The 23,440-nt window shown below is 45.9% G+C and overlaps 3 protein-coding genes across 6 annotated transcripts in view; 1 reads left to right on the plus strand and 2 right to left on the minus strand.

The window, feature by feature from the left end:
* ano1a (anoctamin 1, calcium activated chloride channel a) overlaps positions 1–2,548 on the minus strand; it is a 44,105-nt gene extending 41,557 nt beyond the window's left edge. Inside the window, exon 1 of one of the 2 annotated variants that reach the window (XM_037450330.2) lies at positions 2,419–2,548. Coding sequence is in view for 1 of the 2 variants with exons in the window: in XM_037450322.2 (XP_037306219.2) it covers positions 574–637 (64 nt within the window). In the remaining variant the exon portion in view is untranslated. Of the gene's footprint in view, positions 1–573; positions 993–2,418 lie in introns of those variants that run through there. The other variant, XM_037450322.2, reaches the window with a different exon arrangement.
* Positions 2,549–11,799: 9,251 nt separating this feature from the next.
* On the plus strand, positions 11,800–16,627 carry zgc:153993 (uncharacterized protein LOC767645 homolog). The gene is made up of 6 exons (XM_037454948.2): positions 11,800–12,127; positions 13,204–13,252; positions 13,485–13,646; positions 14,374–14,506; positions 14,634–14,738; positions 14,852–16,627. Exons 1-6 carry the CDS (start codon positions 12,058–12,060, stop codon positions 14,948–14,950), a joined length of 618 nt encoding a protein of 205 aa, XP_037310845.1. The 5' UTR covers positions 11,800–12,057; the 3' UTR covers positions 14,951–16,627.
* Positions 16,628–19,435: 2,808 nt separating this feature from the next.
* Positions 19,436–23,440, minus strand: part of adamtsl3 (ADAMTS-like 3) — an 86,292-nt gene continuing 82,287 nt past the window's right edge. For all 3 annotated transcript variants that reach the window (XM_037488224.2, XM_062561662.1, XM_062561661.1), the window contains 4 exons: positions 22,484–22,688; positions 22,296–22,399; positions 21,645–21,859; positions 19,436–21,434 (listed from right to left, as the gene is read on the minus strand). In XM_037488224.2, the coding sequence (XP_037344121.2) occupies positions 21,319–21,434; positions 21,645–21,859; positions 22,296–22,399; positions 22,484–22,688 (640 nt within the window). In that variant the 3' untranslated portion in view covers positions 19,436–21,318. The remainder of the gene's footprint in view (positions 21,435–21,644; positions 21,860–22,295; positions 22,400–22,483; positions 22,689–23,440) is intronic.

Raw genomic sequence — 23,440 nt, forward strand, 5'->3', positions numbered from 1 at the left:
CAGCTCGCATTCACCCTAGAATGCATAATTATCTTTTTTGGTCTGGTTAAAAAAAAAAGCACATGGAATGTTTTACATGATGCTTTAATTGGTAGTTACAGGTATTCCACAAGGACATAACGTTCCCCAAAGACAAAGACGTTTTGGCAACAGGTCTTAAATCAGAATTAACCTTTATTGGTTAGCCCTGAAAAGGTTAAGATGATGATTATTTCTGGCCTCCATATGGAAGGAGGTAAGGAGTCATAACTTTACTGTTTCAAGTGAATGTTCTCATTTGCAGCAGCTGGCTTTTTATATACAAATTGATATCATTTCATCTGAAGTATCCCTGTATGATTAATGGGCTCCAGGTGCGCGAGGAACCCCTCAAAGTAACATCTGTTGCCATGTCGGTGCGCTCCTGTGCGTTACCAGCTGTAACTATCCACCTGGAGCCACGGCTTGTTCAAAGGGACATCAGCATCAGCATCAACATTAAAGTGCAAACAGACGGATAGCATCACATCATCCTCACGGGCATCAGAAACCCGCGCGCTTCGGGTGGAAACGTGGTCATCAAAGCGCTCTTACCGGGCTCCTCGCGGCGACTTGCGCCCCCGAACAGCTCATCGCCTCGGTCGCCCTGTCGCTCCATTGGGTCTAAAAAGCTCTTCACTGTGCCGGCGCGCTCTCCGCTACAGCATCTATCCCTCGCGCGTGTATTCCGTGGCTTCACAGCAGCCTGCGCTGTTGCGTGGAAACGCTGAACGGACAGCTGTGCCACTTATTCATTCTTTAGAAGCAGCCTAGGGGACATAATGGTCAAATTGTTGGCTTTTTGAAGCGAAATATTTTCCCCAGGAGGTTTTCAAAATTGTGAGTGGTTATCTCAGGGAGATCATCACAGAAGGCTTGAACAAATCCTGCCTGGATGACACCTCCGTCAGAATGAGAGCCCGCTGTGCTAAAGCATCGCGTCCGCGCGTGACGGCGTTCTCCATCTCAATGGGATGAACCACTCGCGCAAAGGGAAGCTGAGCCAAAGTCGTGCCAAAAACATACTAGAATGATGTTGCATTCGCGGCCCGTAGGAAATAGAGACAACCCGTTTCACCTGGCCACGGCTTATTTCATAGTTATTGCCACAAGAGTTGTGAAGTGGATCCTTCCCTAAAAATAACCGTATATAAAATGCATTGGTGGGAGAGTATGACTTCCTATATGCTAAATGTGTAAAGTGTATATGTGCATATATCATTTCTGAGCTGGATTCATAAAATACATTTTTGTTGTGTCAAAAAAAAGTTAGTTTTTAATTCAAGGTGGGTAGAGGAGTCTCTGAGAATCAAGGAAGCAGAGGAGGTGTTTTCAAAAGGTCCCAAATTTGATTTTCCAAACATATCCATCGCGACGACAAGGCTGAGCCTGCAGCTAGACGCTAGCAGTGGTAAACAGGGCAAACAGAAGCAGTGCTAACAGTGGGTGGAACCTGCTTCTTTTGCTACACTTACTCCACCTGTTAGGAGCATTAGTCACTAAAAAGAAATGAACAAGCCAGTGGGACAAGGTCCCACGTGTGTAGGTATGACCGGCCTGGCTAAGTCAACAAAAGGTGAGAAAAGCTCATATTACAACACAGAGTGACCGAATTATCTGCCCCAATATTCCCCCTGTATATATTTACATTGTTCACTTAATTTATAAAAGGTTATTTATAATAATTAGAGCAATAATATATCAGCATATTTAGATGTTTTCCGCCAGAGCTGATTATCCTATTTTTTTCTATAACATTAGTAGTAGTACTAGTTACAATACTTTTCCAGTGTATGTTACCATGAGGCGTGCGAGTAGTGTGATCTCCAGGATCTCCAAAGAGCGTGAACGCAGCATTGTTCTCCAGAATCACTGCGCCAGCTGGTGCCGCCCACGCGCGCTGGACTCCTCCAGTAGGCGCGAGGTAGTCGGAGGCGCACGAGCGGGCAGCAGTGCCTCGCGGCAGGGAGAGAAGAGAGGACCCTTCGGACACCTCGCGGGGACCCCAACTGGTCGATACGGAGCCCTCCCCAGAAGGAAGCCCCCCCGCGCACAACTGTCTGTTTACAGCGGCTTGAGACGTGGAGAGCGCATTGTGTTCATACTACAAACAGCCTTCCCTGCGCACCGCTGTTCATAACAAGCATTTACATGCACATTATCGCCCGCGTATACAAGTCTTAATTAAGTCTTAATTGGTCAAAATGGGGGAGTGGACACGAATCGATAAAATCCTGTCAAACTGTCCCTCAAGACAAAGCGCACCAATCCGACTTTACCCGAAACGAGTCACGAGTCATTTCCAAGTCACAATGTGGCGTCCAATTAGATGACTGCGTCCATATGAAAGGTTTCGGACTAGTTTTTACGCGGCACGTGATTTGCAAATGGATAATTTACCTTTTCTCCAGAGTTGAAGTTCAGCAGTTTGAGTAGGAAGATGGACAGCAGTACGCACAGGTAACAATTCCCCCTCACCTGTGTGTGTGTGTGTTTGTGTGTGTGTGAGGAGGAAGTGCTTCTATAGCCCTCCTCAGGTAAATTATCTCCTCCCACTCCCGCACAGCGACTGCGGGAGAACGTCGTTGGTGGGTGGTGCAACGTGACGAAGGAGAGACGTGGGACTGCTTATTGTCCCGGAAGCCCAGAGACCACACATTCTACAACAAAGCCTATAATACATATCCAATTATGGCCCTATCCGTCTGCCTTTTATTTTTTTTTTATTTATTCATTTTGAATATCTGAAAAGAACCCAGGCACAAAGATTTTAGCCAAGCTTAAAGCGAGTCTTCCCATAGCAGGCACACATTCCCAAACAGGCGTGTGTGGACTTGTAGTAGATGGCAAGGACGTTTAAACACACACACACACACACACACACACACGCACACACACACACACTGCATCGTGTCATCTGAGGACACATGACATGATCACTTCTACTGCGTGGGAACCAGCTGGTCTGGGACCAGAGATCTTATCAGCGTTATTTATGTTGTATGAATATTGGTACAAAAAGACAGAATCCCTGAGTGTTGGTCTTTCTTTCCTAACAGTGTGTCTGCTTGTGGTTCTTTTTGGCTCTTTGGGGGGGATTTCTTCTGTGGCCCTTTGTAGTAGTACCTCCATGCATTAATTCTCTGTACCTTTGTAATCATTTGGTTTCTCTTTGTGGTCATTTTGTGTCTCTTGTGGTTATTTTGCCCCCTTTAACATATTGTCTGGGAGTCTCTTTGTTGTTGTCTTGTATTTCTTGTATTTCTTTTTTTTATTATAAGGACAGGGGGGGCTGTAAAACCCTTGGGCACCTGATTGGGCCAATGAGTAATTCATCCCTAGTTACATTTGTACATTATTATTGATCCTCTTTTTCACCTGAATCTCATTGTTCCACAACATTAACCACACGTCACTGTGTATTTCTGAAACGTGTTGAGTAAAGCAGTGCTCGAGTGTGACAGGAGCTGAACTGTCCTCATGGGGTGTGCGAAGCTGCCCAAGCCACAGGATCTAGTGTGGAATTTAGCATGTCCTCACAGTCAAATAAAAAAAATAAAAAAACGGTTTTCAGCCGAGGGTTTGTGTGGGGAGTCTCTTCCTGTAGGAGTGTGAATACGTTTGTCTCAGCGCTGGCCTACAAGGGGAACTCATGCACTCACCCGTACTGTCTCCATCGATCCAATTCAACACAGAGAGTGAAGTTCAGAAAGTAACTGAACCAGAGCAGGGGAACCAAAGGAGGTTGAACGTCTCGGACAACAGATTCAGTGTGTGCTTGGACTTGCTCTGTGGTGGGCATACACACACACGCGCAGACACACACACGCAGACACACGCACACATATCAAAAGAAAAGAGTGGTCCTTGAACAACATTTCCCAAATATGTGTCAGTAGAGACGCTGGTGTGAGCCTGTAATTCGGGTCTCCCCAGTGCTGCAGGTTGATGCCAGTGCAGCACTACTTCCGGGGGAAAGGAAAGGTGCATTTGCATGAGCTCAGTGAACCTATTGTGTTTCTAACAAATACCCAGAGTTTCATGGCCCTGGGTGTTGTTTTGCAAACCACACCCAGACCTTCACACACACAACCATGACAACGAGCTGCCATGAACAAAACCCTTCTTTTTACCACATTACTTTTATTTTTCTCTGTGCAGCTTTTAACGGCAACATTAAAAAAAAAGAGGAAATTAATTAGAAATGTGTAAATAGTTATTTCCCAGCAATGCAGTTCAGTTCTACAGTCGGCAGCAAAGATGCAAGAAAAGTAAACTCTGAAAAGATGATAAAACTCCATCTATGTATAGCGCCGCTACACTAGGACGAGGCCGCGGCTCTGTGCAGCTCTTCACCCCACATAAGCCCTCTCAGGCTCCCTGTGAGTGTGTATATCGTCCCACACACATGCATATTTCCAAGGGAAAGTCTTCGGCGCTGTTCTCACTGAAGGTCGGCAGAGCCCCTTCCACCCTGTGAGTCATAGCTCTGATGCTGACTCACGGATGACACCGAACATAGAGTTGTGGCAACAGTTCTGGTGGAGGAGTAAAATGGGACTGTAAATTACATCAAAGTTTCAGCAGAATTGTGCGCCGTCTGTAGTATTGTTTTTTATAGCCGGCAGGATGAACACAACGCAGTTTCCTACTGTAACTTAAGAAATGTTAATTCATACAAGTCAGAGAATCAAGATGTCTAATTACTACAGGAAAGTAACGTGGACGAGAGAAAGCAGTGGAAACATACCGTGGTATGTGCTTTGAGAAGTTTCTCTGTATTTGCAAGGAGCTTTACATTTACTTTACATTTATTTTGAAGGCCAGAATTAGAATCCTGGATATGTTGACAGCATTGATGGTCATTTTGGCGATCCGGAAACAAGTGAAAAAATCCCCGGAAAAGGTTTACCATGACGATGGAGGCCTCTCTCTGCGTTAGCATCCTTTTGCGAACTCTTGTACATTTTACAGTAGTTGAGCTTGAAAAGTAAAAAAACAAGGAAAAAGAATGGTTAGCATTGAGAAGATGTTCATTCTGTTTTCTTTTCGTGGTTCTTGTTAACCCACGAGCCAATCAGAATCACTTGCAATGCACGATCATTCGTATGGAACATCTTTCGAGGGTCTGACCAGAAATCGGGAGTAGAGAGCTCACGTGGGCGGGTCGGCGTGGGTCGACTCTAAGGCAGTATAAATAACAGAATTAATCTGTTAGATATCAGACAAGCCATTGTATGCCAATTCGTTAACAGAAATACTAGCCTGTGAAACACCACTTCCAAATGCATGCATACACGGCCATCATGGAGTCCATCCCCTGCTCCTCCATCACCGTGTGGTACGCTGCAGCCACTGCCAAGGACAAGGGCAGGTTGCAGTGTGTCATCCACTCTGCAGAGAGGGTGATTGGCTGCAATCTGCCGTCTCTCCAGGACTCGTTCGCTTCCAGGACTTTGAAGCGGGCCAGAAAGATTGCAGCCGACCCCTCCCACCCTGGACATGAACTGTTTCCTCCCATCCGGCAGGAGGCTGAGGTCCATCAGGACTAAGACCTCCATCTACACCAACAGTTTCTTCCCTTTGGCAGTCGGGCTCATCAACAGAGCCCGGGGCCCCCTCTGATTGACTCTCACTCTCATGTACATTCACTTTGTCACTTTCACTTGTCACTTTCTGTTTAGCTGGTGCACTTTATCTTTATTTTTATTTATCAACTTACTAACCCATAGCTTTAGCGTACTAACCCATAGCATATATTTTTATTTTATTTTTATCTTTACTGCACTACGTTGTCATTATTGTACTGTCTGCCGTCATGCACCAACCGCCAAGTCAAATTCCATGTATGTCTAACATATGATGGCCATAAACGTTTCTTGATTCCTGATTCCTGATAACCTAACGTGTTAGGTTTGAAGATGTTGTGCACACACATAGATATTTTTACTGGTCTGCTTTTGACACTGAACATTAGAGTAATCTCCTTTAACCACTGACTGAAGGCGTGGTGCCCGCTGTCTTTCATGTGGTCAATGATGAAGTCTCATCCTCTACACCAAACCTGCAACATCCAGTTGCCAATAACTCAAAAATGATGAACGCCCCAACTCCCATCACATTGTATTGAAACACCCACTTCATTCATTTCAATCTCTGAAGGATGATGCAGGGCAAAAACCAAAAGCCAAGGAATAAGGCCATTGACGAGGGAACATACTGCTCACACGTACCTGAAGAGTTGGCCGGCTCTCAGACTGAAGGTGTGAGTGTCTCTCACCTCTGAGTGCTCACAGCTTCCCACCAGAGAATAAATTGTCCTCTGGACATCTGATGGAAATGTGAAGAGGAATATTTGGACCAGTAACAAAGCATTATTGTGTCTCTGACCATCAATGCGATGTGTGCTGTGAGACTCCTTGGAACCTGAGATCTTTATTTTGAGGGCTTGTATTCAATGTGTTTATGAGTGGAGTGCGTTTTTACTTTTAATGACATCCGTGGTTGAGATTCCCTTTTGCCACCCACTGCAAAAAGAAGATACGTTTTTGTATGGCTGTTAACTCTGTGAAAAGACACTGGACACTGGTAGTTTCTTTGGGGGCTCCACCGTAGTGACCTTTGTGAGCACATTGTTGCAAATAAAGTATCTATCTATCTAGCATCCATCTATCTATCAGCAACCCTTTCACTACAACTATTTTGTTTATATCAGCGCCGTGTTGTGTTTGCAGAAACACACAACGTCATATGATTCGCGTCATGGAAGCATGGGTTAGTTTAGGCAACAACACGCATGGTTCAAGTGTGAAAAAAGATCATGGTTTGTGTTTAAAAAAAACAATCCCCAGAAACATTTGCACAGTGATTTCTCACCATGGAAACATATGTACATACATACCTGTTTTTTTTCTGTTTTTTTTAATCTTTTATAATTAATTTTGCTTGTACATTTTAATTGTATTTTACTTCATCTTATTCATATATTCTTATATTGCACCAATCACCAAGCCAAATTCCTCTAGGAGTAACGTACGCGGTAATAAATGACTTCTGATAGTTGGATAAAGTAAGATAAACTTTGAATATGTAACAAAGAACTCACTGGCATGGCATGGCATGGCATGGCTGACGTTATGGAATGATAATGATCCCGTCGGGAGCGGGGACAGAGAGACGGGACCCCCTGACCCCCCGATCGTCTTAAACTACTGTTTCCTGCTGTGACTCCGAAGAGCAAGCTGTCACGTTGCTACTTGTGGCACGTGAAGACAAACCAGCCATCGGTGTGTATGTGACGCCGCGGGTTCATTCCTCAGTCGCTTCAGTTTGCATCAAACCGGCTTTTCCAGTAACATCGCAATGACCTACCAAACCAAACCAGAAGCTGAAACGCTGAAGAAACATCTGAGAAAACATCTCAGACAGACATGTGGCTCCTGTGAGAATTACAATATTACAAAAACAAATTCAATTTGAGTGTTGTTGTAAGGTGTGGGGCAGTCTTCCCTGTTTCCTGATATTGATAACAAAGTGCAAACAGGGTGAGGCACACGTTCACTGTTATTAGAGCTTCACAGTTTCCCCATTTTCATCAAAAATACTGAAAGAGGAATATAGTTTATAGGAATAAAGACTTTGGGTAGTTCCTCTGCATTAATTTCTGTTGAAGCTGAGTTCCTGATTTAATTGAATTGTCTCCTGATGTCTTCTCTTATTGTACAAGGTTCCCTTGTATTTATCTCCATCCCAAACGTGCACATCCCGTGACAGATGACTGGTAACGCTAATATTAGCTCTGGATGCCGTATTTAGCATCAGTGTGAGACCTGGGTCAAGCAGCCCTCCTCACACCAGTGTCCCCAGCAAAAATAACTCCATTAACTGATTCCCATGCACCGTCCTCCCTGCTTCCTGTAGTCCCCCCCCCCTCTTCTATGCCTCCAACGCACACACACTTCCTGTCATGACAAGGCTGAAATTAAAACAGGCTGTTAGTTTGGACCCCCCCCCCCCCGCAGCCGACGGTGAGATTAGGGGCATTTTCTCACAGGAAGGGACAGACCGTGGCGGTCTGGGGGGGGGGGGGGGGGGCTGGGATACAACTCAGCAACCTTATGAGAGTGATGCTCTCACAAGCCGCAATAAAACTGTTCGAGTCAGAATGAAGTCCACACAAGCGGCAGATTCTGCCTCCCTGACGTCCAGGCTGAAATGAATAAATGCAGGTTAACACCTATACGTCTCTGTCACTTTAGAACAGAAAGCTCCTGACAGCAAATAAAACAAGTACCTGCTTAACCGTGAGTGTGTGTGTGTGTGTGTGTGTCTGTGTGTGTGTGCAGGGTTCTTTACACAGTCTCTCTTATGAGGAAGAAATGAACGTTGCCTTAATGTTGCAGGGTTAAAGATAGGGTCAGTCGGGGTCACGTTAGGTCATGGTGACAACTAGGCAAAGTGTGTTTTTTAGCAATTTAGAAAAAGAACAAGATAAAAACTCAAAGCCCAGTGTTGCCTACACTTTTCTAATGAAAAGTGGATAAATCCAGCAAAGAACCCAGCAACAACGTCAGCCCGTCTCTTTAGCCCGACCTCTTGCAACTTGATGTTGAGTAAATATATATATTTACAAATGGATGCGTTTCCTCACTTAGCAGGTGGGCGGTCCCAGAGAGAGGCGGGAAAGAATGTCCCGTTGCTTTGCATAGGACTCAGATGTTTGTAAGGCCCGTGGAGGATTGCAAGTGCTGCTTGAAACGGATGAAAAGATTAAAACAGGCACCCTTCTAATGGGTTAAACACCCCGTGCAAACGTCCAACGAGACTGAAGCACCTGCTTTGTCGGGACGTGTCTTGGCGGATCCTTCAGCAGAGGAGTTTATCGTCGACGAGTTAAAACGACGGAATGTTTTACAGACGTGCCCTCCATTTGACCCGTTTCAGTCTACCTGCAGTTATGTGTTGTTTACTGTATCAGGAGAAAGGGGAGGGGCGATTACTTTAAAATATAAATAGGGCCGCTGGGGAAAGTCAAAAGAAAACAGAGAGTTGCTCAAAGCCCCAGATACAGGGGAATGATATCATTCATAACTACATAATCTTTGAGCTACATCTAATTAACTTAAAGTAAACTTTCACATGAGTCAAATGACCCAGAAAAGACTAACATTGCCCATAATTTAGAGCTCAAATGAGAAAAGACTCTCACATGTAAGGCACAATCCTCATTTTGGACGATTACTATTAGTTAGGTAGGGTAACATAGATTTCCCAAACCGTACATAAAGGGAGGTTTGTGCTAAAGCTTTGTTTTGGTCTTAGTTTGCACCCTAGCTCTGTTCCTTGTGTTTGCCTTTGGATCAAGTTGCCGGATACACTGTGTGAGAACTGGGTTTGGCTTCAGTCTGTCTGCACGACACAGCGACGCAAAACCCGTGCACCCGGGTGCCCAGCCACACACCACACGTTGGGGTTGTAATATTTCAGTAATGCTGGCTAAACAATCCCATTTGTTGCACCATTCCAAACACTGGGACACATTAAAGCAATTAAAATGATGACGAATGATGACACTCGTGTTGCCTGGGAGGCTTTGTAACTCCGACAGCCTGCTCAGGGGCTCGGTGGAAAGTTACTGTCCGTCAGGACCACGCACTTCCTTCCTGGTGGCTGAGCACAGACCTGCTATGCAGGTTTTGGTTGAGTGGCGCTGCTGGGAGGGTGTGGTGTGGTGGAGGGAGGAGGGATCATCAAATCATAGCCCTACGCTGCTCCACCCAATGGCCCAATGGCCCAATGGTCCAATGGCCATTGTCTCAAAGTGTTGTCACACAGGCGCCAGAGTTCTGTCTGTGGTTCGTCGTCGCCACCTTGTGGCGGAACACCAACCAAGTGAATCGTTTTCACTGTGTTATTTTCAAGATCCCGGCAAGTTCAACCAAAGTCTGTGAACTTTAGCCACTCCCTCTCAGAGCATTGAATCTCAAACGTGTTCCAAGGACAATGAATGGGAGAAGAACTTTTTCTGATCTCATGTATTCAGAAAAAGTTTCATCGATAACACATTTCCCGAGTCATCCTTGGGGGGGGACAGAGGAGGGCCTTTGGATGATTTCTCATTAGCCTGCGAGGAAAGCACTCGTGCATCGGACACCCCTTGATTACTACTTTTTTTTTTTAAGAGGAGCTGCGGGATCATCAGCGATGGTGCGCCAAAGGGAAACGTCCACACTGATCTGCAATAAAGTCGGCGAAGAAGGAGCAGAAGTTCACCAGCAGGCTCATCTCCGACGTGATGATGTTATGAAACCAGTGGCAGAGGCGCTCCATTCTATTCGCTCTGAAGCTCTGTACCTCTGACAGTTTCAGCAGTTCCTGCGTGACATCCAGGCTCACTATGGTGACGTACACCACACCAATGTGAGGTGGTTAAGTCGATTCCTCCGATCCTTTATGGACCTGCCAAATATGGCTGTTTTTGGTTGACATAGCAAGCATCCGAAGGTTGATCTTCGAGGACAAGACGCAGGGTTGAGGCAGCTGTACGCTCACATCCTTTTGGAACCTGAATGCAACCTTTTGAAAGAGGTCGTTGACAGTTTCCCCGCAGAACAGCGGTGCACATAGGATCCCTCTCTGTGGAGTTCAACAAACGGCTGTTCAAAAGGTCACCTTGCTTCTCCGTGAACCACCACAGCTGCAGCTGGAGACAAAAGCAGGTTTACAGAAATCCAGTCACTCGCTAAGAAAACGCAGAGTGAATGCGGCCGTGCACATTTGTGTGAGCAATCGTTCTCAGTCACGGATGAAAACAAGTACTGATTAAATGTCAAGGATGAGTGACTCCCACTCGAGTAACATTTGATCTGTTCCTTGGTCAATCGGAAATGTTTTGAATGGTAACATCGGTCACTTTCACAGATAAAACACTAATGCACTTATTTCATTAAACTCTTGAATAAGATTGTTGTAACTGTTGATGTACAGATGTGACACAAACTGCTGCTTTCTGAGAGATCTTGTAAAATACGAGGGCAAAATTCACTAACAGGCCACTTTACCACCGTTACGTACTCCTGTTTGAAATGTTGATCATGTGTATATAGTATTATATAGTTTGTCTGGTTGTGTTAAATTAAACAAACAGTGACACTGTGAATCATGGTGAGTTCTGGTGTCTCTAGTGGAATCAAAGCTGACCTTCCTGATCCACATTTGGGATTTGATTCTCTCTCCTCAAGGTGCCGTGTGTCAAACGTGTTTATTTCTTCCGGGATTTATTCTCCACTCAGCTGAGGAGTGGACAGACTGGTTTAGCTCCATAGGGGAGTCGGTATGGATCGTCTCAATTCACACGCGGGCCTCAGCACGCATGTCGAAAAAAGTGAAATAAGGATCACAGCATAAAAGTAGTGAAATCACCTAGGGCTTTATTAGAAATGCCATTATATGACTTTACTTGACCTGCAATTCTATTATAACGGTATGGAACGGTTGTGGATTCCAGCCTGAGAATCTATGAGAATTGAGGTTGGATTCAAAAGCATCAACAGGTGTGTGGTGGAACAGTGCAGTGCTCCTGTTTGGTTACATTGTCCTTTGACAAAAATAAAAGGTAAATGTGCCAAGGAAAATGCTTTTATAACAGTGCGTATTTTCATGTAGGTTATTTTTTAGTTTAAAAATGTCCGATGTAACTATCGTCCTGCGGGCATCTTCCTTTGATCAGATTACTCGTGGCGCCGATGGGTTTCCGGTAAACGCGGGTGAGGTTTCTCGCTCCTCGGTGCTCCGGCTGAGGGAGGAGGTGAAGGAGAAACATCACCCAGCGGCCACTGCACGCTTCCGCCTCATTTCCTTGTTCTCGTGCAGAAGGCGAACGCTCTTCATGGAACGGATCGGCCCGGCGTCCGGACTTCTGTGACTTCGATTCGGCACAAGCTCGCGCTCGCCGCCCGGGAGGAAACGTCGCAGATCGCCGTCCGTCCGTCGCTCCGAGAGCCGCCCGCGCTCCGCGCTGACCGACGTTTGACTAAAGTTATGGCCGACAGCCGGAAAGAAAAGCAAGACGACGGCGACCGGGAACCTCAGGGCGCGGAGGGAGGGGAAGGTACGTGCAGCCCGCGGCAGGTGTACGCACAGCACCCCCCCCCCCGTGACACACACACACACACACACACACGGTGCTCCGTGGAAGTACCGGGCATGTTGGAGTGAGGGTTTGTTGTGGGGAGCCGGGGGGAGCGGGGGGGGGGGGGGGGGTGCTCCTTACCCCCCAAACCAAGCCCGAAGCGAGGCGTCTGTTGCGGTTCTCCGAGGGACGTCGGGCCGCTGCTGCGTCGAACCAGAGCCCGGCCGGTACTCCCTCTCTCCCTCTCTAACTTTTCTAAAGCACGGTGGCTTCAGAGCGGATACCTCGGTCTCCCACCGGTTTAGCCGCCGTTAGCTGTGAAGTGTAACGCTGCCATTAAGTGCACATTGGACGCGTGTTACAGACGTATTCTTCCCCCGCGGGCCGTTCAAACCCCTTGTAATAGCAGCGAGGTGCGGCGTGTCTCGACCCGCTGTGGGTACAGACTGCCGGGGACCGAGGCGGGAGGAATGCGGGTACAATGTGAAGGCCTCGCGTGGGCTCTGTCCGGTGAGGTGTGCTATACGTGCGGCTGGTGACACAACAAGGCAATAAACGCGCGGGTCCGGACGCTGGTTCCGGGGTCACTGCGTTCGCGGCGGGTTTTTTTCCGCTCTCTTTATTTGATATCACTTTATTTACCATGAACAAATTGGTTTTTTTCCCCCGCTGTCTTTATTTAACATAACTTTATTTCATGAAGAATTGGAACAAGTCCCTCGGTGCGCTACGTGCTCATCAAACGAGCAACGAGCCCAAGATGTTGTTGGGTCGGTGACGTCATACGAAGACGAACCTTCGAATAATCGATTCATTATCATTGTAAAGTATTTATAAAATGTCGCAGAGGTATAGCCTTAAGAATACATTATTGAGCTTTTTGAAATTGCACATCAAACACAAATCAACATTTCTTGTTAGAACAACTCACTTTCCCACAATAACAGGGGCTGGGAGGCCATATTTCTATTTTGGATAATGTGACACATGGGTTCTCTACATTCTAACCAACCGAGGGTAATTATGGGTATTATAAAGTCTTCTCCTTGTTCTAGATGTGGTCGATGATCCCATCATGGAGCAAGGAGCAGTGGTCCTTAGAGGGTAAGTCTCATCATTACTTGAATAACTACTTGGTGCAGTGGAACTGGTAAAAAAACATCTAATACAACAGTAATCTGAGAGCATGTGTGATCTTCAGGAGAGAGAAGTTAGCATTTTTTTCAAACAAATTGTGAAATCCAGTGGGTACTTTTTAGAGTTGTTCCCAGCCATTTGAAATGTCCCTTTTTGGATTTGTGGCATGTCCTCAGTGACGCTGTCTCCTCCGTCCCAGGTATGTGGTCTCCCGTATAAACGCAGAGGACCCGAGTCAGAACCTGTCGCCTGAACACCTGGGAGGAAGGCCCGGTGAACAACAGGATCCACAAATCAAAGAAGTGGTGCGGCAGCTCATGAAGATCGCAGATGAGATGAACAGGAACGCCGAGCTCCAACGGTACGCTGGGCCCCCCCCCGTACACACCCGAGTTATTGCCAGTCTACGGGGGCTCTTTCACACCATGTGCCCTTGAGTTCACTTCGTCAGCCGAGTCAAATAGTCGCTCATAGTTTCCTCCCTGGTGAGTCGACCTCGTCAGCTTTAGTCACGGACAGGGCTGCGCGCTGTGGCCAAACATCCACATCACTGCATTTAGACAGATTCTGACCCGGTATGTGACGGCGAGTTAGCTCCTTAGCGTGTTAGCTTGTTAGCTCGTTAGCATGTTGTGCCTGCCACTAGAGGCGAGAGTAATGTCAGTTGTTATGGCGTAACACCGGTATGAACGGTATGTGAGAGATTCTTACCGTAAGAACATCTTCTACCGGTAAACCGCCCAGCCCTCGTCAAGGCATTATCTTTTCGGGTTGTTGATCCGTTAAGGGAATGTCTTGAATTTTGGGAAGCCCATGTGGCAGGTTAAGCTGGTGACAAAATGACATTTGGAACAGTCAGAGATGGGAAATGCAACTCGACCGGTAGGTGGAGGCACGCTACCGCCAGGATTGTGCTTCACACTGAGTTGCACATCCTGTGAGTCAAATGTATCACCTGGCGTCAATGGTAATTAAAGGTAAGGATGGAAACGGAATCCGCATCAGCACCGGGTGAAGCGGAGCAAGACCAGAAGGATGACGATAAGTGAGGTCAAATTCAAAATTTGAGTCGGTTTCTCCCTCCTCAGGCTGATCAGCCAGGTTCAGGGCAACTGTGCTCAGGACATCTTCATGAAGGTCGCCAAAAGCATCTTCGACGATGGCATCAACTGGGGTCGCGTGGTGGCTCTGTTCCATCTGGCCTACCGACTCATCTACAAGGTAACGCCCAGAAACACACAAAACACACACATTTGAAGCCTTGTTGCCTCTTTTAAATGTCATTCTTGCACATCCATCTGCGTTCTGCAGCTGGGCTTTTATTTCATATGGGCTTCTATTTCCAAAGGCACTGACCTCCAACCACCTAGAGAACATCAGGATAGTCATTGGCTGGGTTCTCCGGTTCATCAAAGAGCGACTCTACCCCTGGATCGTGCAGCAGGGCGGCTGGGTGAGTGACCACAAACAACAGGCTGTCCGTTTGTATTATTCATTAGAAATGATGCTTTAGGGCTTTGACCATATGCTCCAAAGCCCTGAGTCGTGCTTTCTCCATCTCTTCAGGTGGGGGTGATCAGTGGTTTTTCTCGATGGAGGAATGTAGCCATCGTAGCATCGGTTGCATTGGTGGTAGCTCTTGTTTACTACAGGAAGACGCGCTGAGAGCATCGGAGCCTCCAAACCAAGGCTGCAGTCCCATCACCTGGGAAAAACACAGCTAGTTAACAAAGGACTATTAATCACAACCACCTTTTAATCATCAAATGGAGGATAAGCATTGTACCCTCTTCTCAGGATCCAAGAACAAAAAAAAAACAAAAAAAAGTCCACTGGGCATCTCCATCATCCTTCAGCAGCAACCAGATGGAAGCACAAGAGCTGCTGCAGCTCACCTTGTAGCAGTCAGAAGGGGCTGTGATCATGACTCCTAACAGACTTATAATCAAAGTGTATGTATTTAGATGTTGTATTCCTGCGTAGTGGCTTCATGGTGTTGGCTTGGCCCAGTAGTGGCCCAGTAGTGGACCAGTAGTGGACCAGGACCAGTTTGTTTGGGTGCAACATGGTTTTCCCAACAAACAAAGTAAGACAAACTGAGGGCTACACCACGGGGTCAATTTTCAGATCAGTTTTCATTCTCAACATGAGTAAAATTGCGAGAGTTCATATAAACTGCACATTGTAATTTCCTACTTCTACAAAGGGAACGTTAAATTGGAGACTCGTTTTACAGAATTTCTTCCCAAGAGTTCATTTGAGATTTTAAGTAAACAAGTTAGTTAAAACATCGTTTTAATGTTGTCCGTGTAGAAAAACGATTAGGACCCTGCCATAACTCTATTGGGGGGGGGGTTTAGAGTGAGACTGTTTAGATCGCCACGACATAGTCGATTTTTAAAAAGTAGCTGGCGAGCCGATAAAGCGTGAGCACCCCATGTGTCAAGATAACCCCAAACCGCTATGAACCTAACGATGAGCGTAACCATGGGTTACCAGGAGGCTGCTTGCACCAACCCAGCACGGAGTCATCGAGGATGAGCGCCACCTGAGACACAAGACACGCGTGTCCTGTTGAAGACAAACACATCGCATCCGTTTGTACGTCGTGGTCCGGCCTTTCACTCAAGATTCAGGAGAACACACTTTGTATATTTTTATTATCATCATTATTTCCATTTCCCTTCCACTGTGAATGGTCCTGTTTTTAGAGAGAGGACTTCTTTTCCTTGATGTACTGGAGCAGTTATCTGTGCCTACTTTTGGGGGACATATGTGCAGAATGGGCCCCCCGTCATGTTTGTGTCTGCAGTATTTCCACTTCATCTTAACACGCTCACTTCTCCCAATCTATTTTTTAAATGAACAGTTATTTTGGGAAGCTTTTAAAAACCTCTGTAATCGCTAGCTAAAGAGGGGGAGCTGTGTGCAAAGCAGAAGACTCGACTTCTCAGTACGAGAAACGCTTCTCTGCGGCTTTCAGGTTCAAATGAAGCGATTCCAAAATGATGCCTTTTTGGTCGAGTGAGACGTGTCGGGGTCAGGTGACCGAATGGAGGATTCATATGGGAACACCTCTGGGCTGTTGTCTTGTGCCAAGTGAGCTTTTCTCAGGTGTTTTTGCTACCAAATGTTTTGTGCACTTTTGAGAGGGATATCACACTATTCATCTGCTGGTTCGGTGGTGGTTTCTAAAGAGGAGAAAAGAAATGTAATGGGACCTCCTGATTATTTTACTATTGGACTCCATTTCTGTGAATAAATGAAAACACAAATGTGTTGTACATCGCTCATTGGCTGTTCCTGGGCAACCAAGAATTAAAATAAGAATTTACATATTCACTATGGCAGTTCTTTTAGGGGGGGGGGGGGGGGGTGTAAACTTCACAGTTTAAAGATGTGGAACCGAACGACACAAACATTACAAACAACTAAACCAAAAGTACATTCACTACTCCCACTGTTTTGAGGTCGTAGCTGGGAGCCGCCTTTCACACTTACCTCTAACCTTTGAACTGGCGTTATCAGCCAGGGCGGCGGCCTCCAGCCGCACCTTCAAGGTGTGCCGCTAATCGTCCTGTGACAAGCGAGTTGAAATGTGTCAAAAGGCACAAGCACGTGGAATTGGGTGAGAATGCGGCATATTTTTCAAAAATCAATGCTGGTCACGGATGACGGAACTGGGACGGACTTGCTCCGCCACACTGGACAGAACGCTGAAAATGGGCCTCCAAAACCCACACACACTCTCGTGAGGCTTGCGACCACAGAGGGAAAACACACCAGCCCCTGCAGTGAGGGAGTGTGTGTGCGAGCCACAGATTCAGACAGAACCGGTTAGGTTAAAATCCACTTTATCTTCATCATCACAAGTCTTCTCAGAAGTCAGAAGTCTTCTCGTCACACATTGTTCACACACCGGAAGTCCCCAAGCTTCATTGGAGTCACTGTGTTGAACAAAAGGAAAAGCTCTATTCACAGCTAGTAACTCTAAAGCTCTAACGCGCCTGAGCTTGTTTGCACAACGCTTCAATCCGCAAACGGTTCCCCTCCATCTATAAAAGATGCCACCTCTGCGTGCAAAGTGACCACAGGCTTCATCGGAATGAGAACAGATCAGTCACAGTGTTTTTGTAATGTGTACCACTGTGTATTCCAGTGATGCCTTTGTTAGCAGAACCAGCCGTCTACAGTCATCGGCATGTTTTAGAAATCCCATTCATGTGACTGTGGTGCAGGTTTGACCTGCTTTTTGCAGGTCGGCAGAGGAATTTAATGGAATCTTTAGTGTTGAACAGGTGTCTGCCATTGCAGACGCGGTCCTGGCAAACAATGCAGCTGGACTGCATGGAGTCCAGGCAGCAGATTTAGCGTTTAGAAATGTCCTTAAACGAAACCATGTCACAATAAAGCAGCTATAACCTTCTATTCAAAGGAAGCTCTTAAAGAGGAGACATTCCAGTATGCGCAGGTACAGATCTTTTTTGTAGTACCTTGTTTGCTCTTTTTCTCTGAGAATATTAGAGGCCGAAGCCGAAGGGACACGTTGAAGCCGGCTTAGCGACCTTCAGCCCATACGTACAGGACGCCGTGTCGTATTTCTTCACACGGCCTCGTATGATGATGCAATGATACTCTCCTTCTCTGGACCCAATCAAAGAGTTCTCCTCTGCTTGGGGGTGGGAGGTGTATGATCACCACCACATGAGCAGATGTCCCTCCCGGAGGCAACGGATGCTGGCTGCCTGGCCTCAGGTACCGAGGACTACCAGGGACGGATTCACCCTGTGCAATGCAAGGGAAAACATTCAATGTGATGTCTATGAGAACGGTGGCATCAGTCTCAGTACGCACACACACACACACACACACACACACGTAACAATTTAAAAGCCAAATGGGGGGCTGATTTTGTGAAACTCTTGAAATCAACAACCAATTAAATTGTGATAAACGCCGATAAAACCTCATCTGTAAAGATTACACCTGAAAATAATCCACAGCTCACCCAAATAATTATAACATGCCATTAATTAAAATGACTAAGAACCAAAGCATCAACGGCTACTTGAGCTACTTGTCTTGTTGAGATCGAGTCATGGTTATAACTTTATAACGGCGTTAATAACCCACAACACTCTCAGGGTGAAACACCACAACACAACAGCCTGTGACACATAATTAAACAATTTGTAACACTAATAATTGTACATTCGTAAAAATGTCCCCGCCCAACTGCATGCTGGGTACAACTCACAACAAGAAGTAACCCTGCTGCTACATGAAAACACGCAAAAGAGCGACGCAGGAGCAACGACGAGAGACCAGAGATGCACCAACCGAGAGGAGCCGTGTCTGATACCGGCTCAGCAGAACCTCCCCCCTGCAGAATCAACCAGCTGTGGACATTCCATCGCCAGCCCCTCCCCCGTGAGCACAGGGAGCATTGGGACTCCCCCCACTGGCCCTGTAGATTAGATTAGTCAACTTTATTGTCGTTGCACACGTACAAGTACAGAGCAACAACATGCAAATTGGAATCCAACCAGAAGTGCAACAGGAAGTATCATAAATATTATATACAGACTATGAATAAATAAAGCACCATATCGAGGGTGGCTTATGGCCTGACCTGGTACTATTTGGTAATAAATTAGGCAAAAACAGTAGGCAGATGAAACTAACATTAAATAATGCAGATATAGAACAGAAACTATGTGAGGTTGCTGAACTGGTGAAAATATTCAGTGCATATCGCAAACAGATGGTATGAAGAGCTAAACGTGGCGTAATGGGGGCTGTAGGTGTAAAAGAGGGCTTGGACCGTGTTTGCAGGTAGTTGCAGCAGTGTTCAGGTCACTGGGTCAGGGTTGAATGGGCAAAGTCGGGTCGGATCAGTGTCGCCATGCTCTGAACTTACCTAAAAAGATCCCATCCTCGTGTCCAGCTGCAAGCATCACTCAGTTCCTACATATTGTTTTTGTAATTTGCATAGAGGTAAGGATATATTTAACAAAAATGTACATTGGACAAAATCATATACATCCCACTTTCAAATAAGGATTTCTTTCAGGATCCCGTTGCCACATACTTTGAGAAGTGGATGGAGGTTAGTTTGGTTTGTTCATTTAAAATCAATGCAGACAAAGATGAGCAAAGTGATTAAACTGTCTTTATTCCTCTGCCAAGTTCTAAAGAACTCAAATATTGTATTGTACTACATCATATTTCATCAGGACCAGTGTTACCACATCAGGTAAACACTGTAAAGCCATCGTGGCAAAGGCCCACCATGGAGAAAGTCACCCAGATGGATTTCACAAATGGAGATAGAAAACATTGGAGATGTCACTTCTCACATGCAACTAGAACCAGATGAGTGACCAAGATCTTCAACAGGAGTTAAAAAGACAACTTGACCCCGACGATGTAAGAAAATAAAAGTCACACACAATCTACATATACTTAATATAGGATATTGCACTTAGAACACAGTATATTCAAAACATATTATTACAATGCAGCATATCGGTGTGATAAACCTGTGGTCCCCACCCTTCTTCATGGTTTCATGGTTCATGGTTCATGGTTTCATGGTTTCATGGTTCATGGTTCATGGTTTCATGGTAGTAGTCGCTGCGCACGGCAAAAATAGCGCCCGAGGGACAAGTGCATGTAATTGGGAGAGAATCCGGTCATTGTCTTAAATTATTATTATTTTTTTTATTTGCATTTCATGCGGCCCGGGGGTCGAGGACCGCTGTGCACAATGACCTGTCTGTTGAAGTCCGTGTTTTAGCAGGAACTGTAGATGTGGTCTGTGGTCACTGAGGGATGGAAACACTGAAGCTCCACCATCAGCGGCTGCTCTTTGACTCCATTCACACCAGCCAGTGGATCCAAAACCAATGATACTGGGAATCCAACAACTAACTCCTACTGCAGGAACCCAGCCGTCGTGTTCATACGTCGTTTGTGCCCCTGTGAGACACTCGGGGGCCTCTGGGCTGTAGAAGACAGTGTGGATGGTTTGGGGCAGAACATTTAAGATGTCGTTGACTCTATCGCTAAACATCATGTTTCCCTGTACGGACCATAATCCCCTCCTTGGTACACCTGGACTACCGGTTCATTCTAATCTTAATCAGCCGTGGTACGTTGGATCTTTCACTCTTTTTCTTCTTCTTCTTGCTTTTCTCAAATCCGACTGTGATGCCCCGGTCAGGTTTGTGATACGAGTCTTTTCTACTGTCTACTGCAGGTGCCTCGTCAAAGGAGACTCTTCACCAAACCTCCTCTAATCTCCCCTAAACCGGCCAAGAATCTCTCATCCTTGAATTTATTGTGCCTACTAAACACTTAAATGAATCTGGATTGGAAAACCTCTGGAACAGCATCACAAGACACTAAAACACGGGAAACTGGAAGCCATGTAAATGTTGAGCTTAGATTATAAATCATCTTCTGGATTTCATACTATTTGGTTATTGTTAGTATGATAACCAATGTCTAATATATCATTGGACATATTTCACCCTCCATATAAAGTGGTTGGGACAGTACAGCTCAACTAAGTTTCCAAATCTCAGCTGGAATTTAGCTTTAATATTTTACATGATATTATATAATATTTGGGTGTATGACTGCAATAATCTTCTGCTAAAGTGATGAACCTCAATTATGTCAGCAGTGGATAACATGACTCAAAACTAATAAAGGAAAATACTAGCCAACCAACCTAAGGGTTGTTAACAGGGCAGCAGAGGTACATGCACGAGGCATTTGGCTGGGCCACACCAACATAATGACCCAAACCTCAATTTGATCCACTTGTTCTCATAAAAGGATTATCGAGTCCAAGCTGTTCATGTTCCTTTAAAGAAGAAAATGGACTGAATGGTGTCCCGTTTAAATATGTGCACTTGTTTCGTAGATGATGTGCACCCTTTCATTGATTGTGTCCTTGTAGTCATTGGCCTCACGGGGGGCTATCGGTTGTACAAAATGGGGCGTGGTTATGATGCTCACGGCTGCTAAGGGGAGTCCAGATGTGAACATGAGCCACAGCACCTCTGTTTGTACATCTCCAGGTGACACAGCTTCAGTCTCCTCACCACACTGCAGTACTGGGTGGTGTCCTTGCATTCACCTGCATGTGGGGAAACATGATGATGTACTACAGGTCCCATAATTCCTCGGCCACACACTCATATGGTATTTCTCTAGAAAAGTCCCTGGAACGGACTGCTGGCAGATATTAAACTAATATTTACTTTGGATCGAACTGTCCGTTGTTTGACAACTAGTTAATAAAGGAAATAAAACACTGTGGGGTGCACACACACACACACACACTTACTCCCACAGCTGGTGGTGTTGCAGTGCTGCCAGGTGGGGGGCTGCTGCAGCCAGGCACAGTTCTGGTCAGCCACCGCCCTGCCACTCGCGCGCTGAACACAGTCCACCCTGCGGGATTGAAAGCCGCTGCCACAGAGCACGGTGCACGGCCGCCACGCGCCAGGACGCCACGCCACATCACAGCGGGCGGAGGAGCAGTTACGCACCGACGGAGGCCTTCATCACACAAGTTGTAGTTTTAGTGCTGGGACCCGTTTCACAGGACAAAACTATTGTGTTTTCTGCAGAACCGTGCAGAGGAAAAGCTGGGACTTCATTAAGAAAATGTTACATACGCAGACCTGGGGGGGGGGGGGGGGGGGGGTTCCAAAAAGAATAATCTATCATACTAATTAGGCTGATTTGCTTTTACCAACTTGGCTTTGCAGCAAACAAAATTGTAAACTGATCTGATCATAGGTCATAGGTCGCGCTGAAACACTTATGGTAATAATAATAATAATAATAATGATAAGTCAGTATCAGCGGTAACTTAAAGTTGGAGTGGAAATGAAGGCACTGTGCATCTTAACACTCAAACACATCACATCAGAGAAGGTCACCGTTTCTCCTTGTGTCACTTGATGTGATGTTTGAACATGTGTGTGTGTACCTGTCTCTGAGATCACAGTCTGGGTACGAGGAGCCATTGACATGTTGGCAGAGGACAGATCTCTTCTGAATGGTGGAGGCTGCGCCCAAACACCTCCCTGAACACTGAAATTGAGAAAAGAAATGACCCGTAACACTTGATTCTGTGTAGATTGGCGTACACACATCAGTGTGTGACGGAGCGCGTACCTTCCCCCACGGACTGGTTACCCAGGCTGGACAGCGATTGGCTGTGCACTGCTCAGAGTCCGGGGGGCGGTTCATCTGCTCACAGGAAGCTGCTGTCAGGCTCCTCACGGCGCCTCTGGCATCCACCTGCTGACAGGACACCTGCCTCCTCCTCCAGCCCCCCCCGCATGAGGCTGAACACTTGGACCACTCCGATACCAGCCATCTGAACCGATGACACGGCACAAGAGAAACACATCACTACGTGGGACCAAGCTGTGCTGCTTATCAGCTCCATCATACATATACATATAGAGTATGTAACACGCCACAATCTTCTTTTGTTCTTTGTGTCGCTCTCTATTAATCACGTCTGTATTAAATTTGATTTATTGGCATGAAAGTAATAAATAGGAAAAAACGTCAATCATGTAAATATGAACATTAACATATATACATCCGTGCAAAAGTTCAACTTCAAAGGTGAAACTAATATATTATATAGGCTCATTACAAGCAAAGTAAGATATTTCAAGCCTTTATTTAATATAATTTTGAAATGAAAACCCCAAATTCAAAATCTCAGAATCTTTTTAGCAGTGTGGGCAGGTGCCAAGTCCTGCTGGACAATGAAGTCAGCATCTGCATAAAGCTCGTCTGCTGAAGGAAGCATGAAGTGCTCTAAAATGTCCTGGTAGATGGTTAAGTTGAATTACTGAAATAAATGAACTTTGTGATGATGTAATGCATGCCATATTATGTTTAATTGAATGTTTAATTGAAGAAGCTTTAGGTTTTCATTAAATGTTGCTGTAATTCCAGATTTGGTCACCAGATGGAGCCAGATAGGACGGTCACAGAATGCCTGGTGACTACAAGGGGCGGAGTTATGTTTACATTACATCACATGTCATTTAGCGGACGCTTTTCTCCAAAGCGACGTACAATAAGTGCATTTCCACATAGAGATACAAACTC

Source organism: Pungitius pungitius, chromosome 4 (genome assembly GCF_949316345.1).
Source record: "Pungitius pungitius chromosome 4, fPunPun2.1, whole genome shotgun sequence".
In the NCBI taxonomy this organism is placed as follows: domain Eukaryota; kingdom Metazoa; phylum Chordata; class Actinopteri; order Perciformes; family Gasterosteidae; genus Pungitius; species Pungitius pungitius.

Coding starts and splice junctions, on each gene's coding strand:
- zgc:153993 (XM_037454948.2), top strand. CDS start 12,058: ATGGCCGACAGCCGGAAAGAAAAGCAAGACGACGGCGACCGGGAACCT. Junction 13,647..14,373: donor AGGAACGCCGAGCTCCAACG/GTACGCTGGGCC, acceptor CTCCCTCCTCAG/GCTGATCAGCCAGGTTCAGG. Junction 14,739..14,851: donor TCGTGCAGCAGGGCGGCTGG/GTGAGTGACCAC, acceptor CCATCTCTTCAG/GTGGGGGTGATCAGTGGTTT.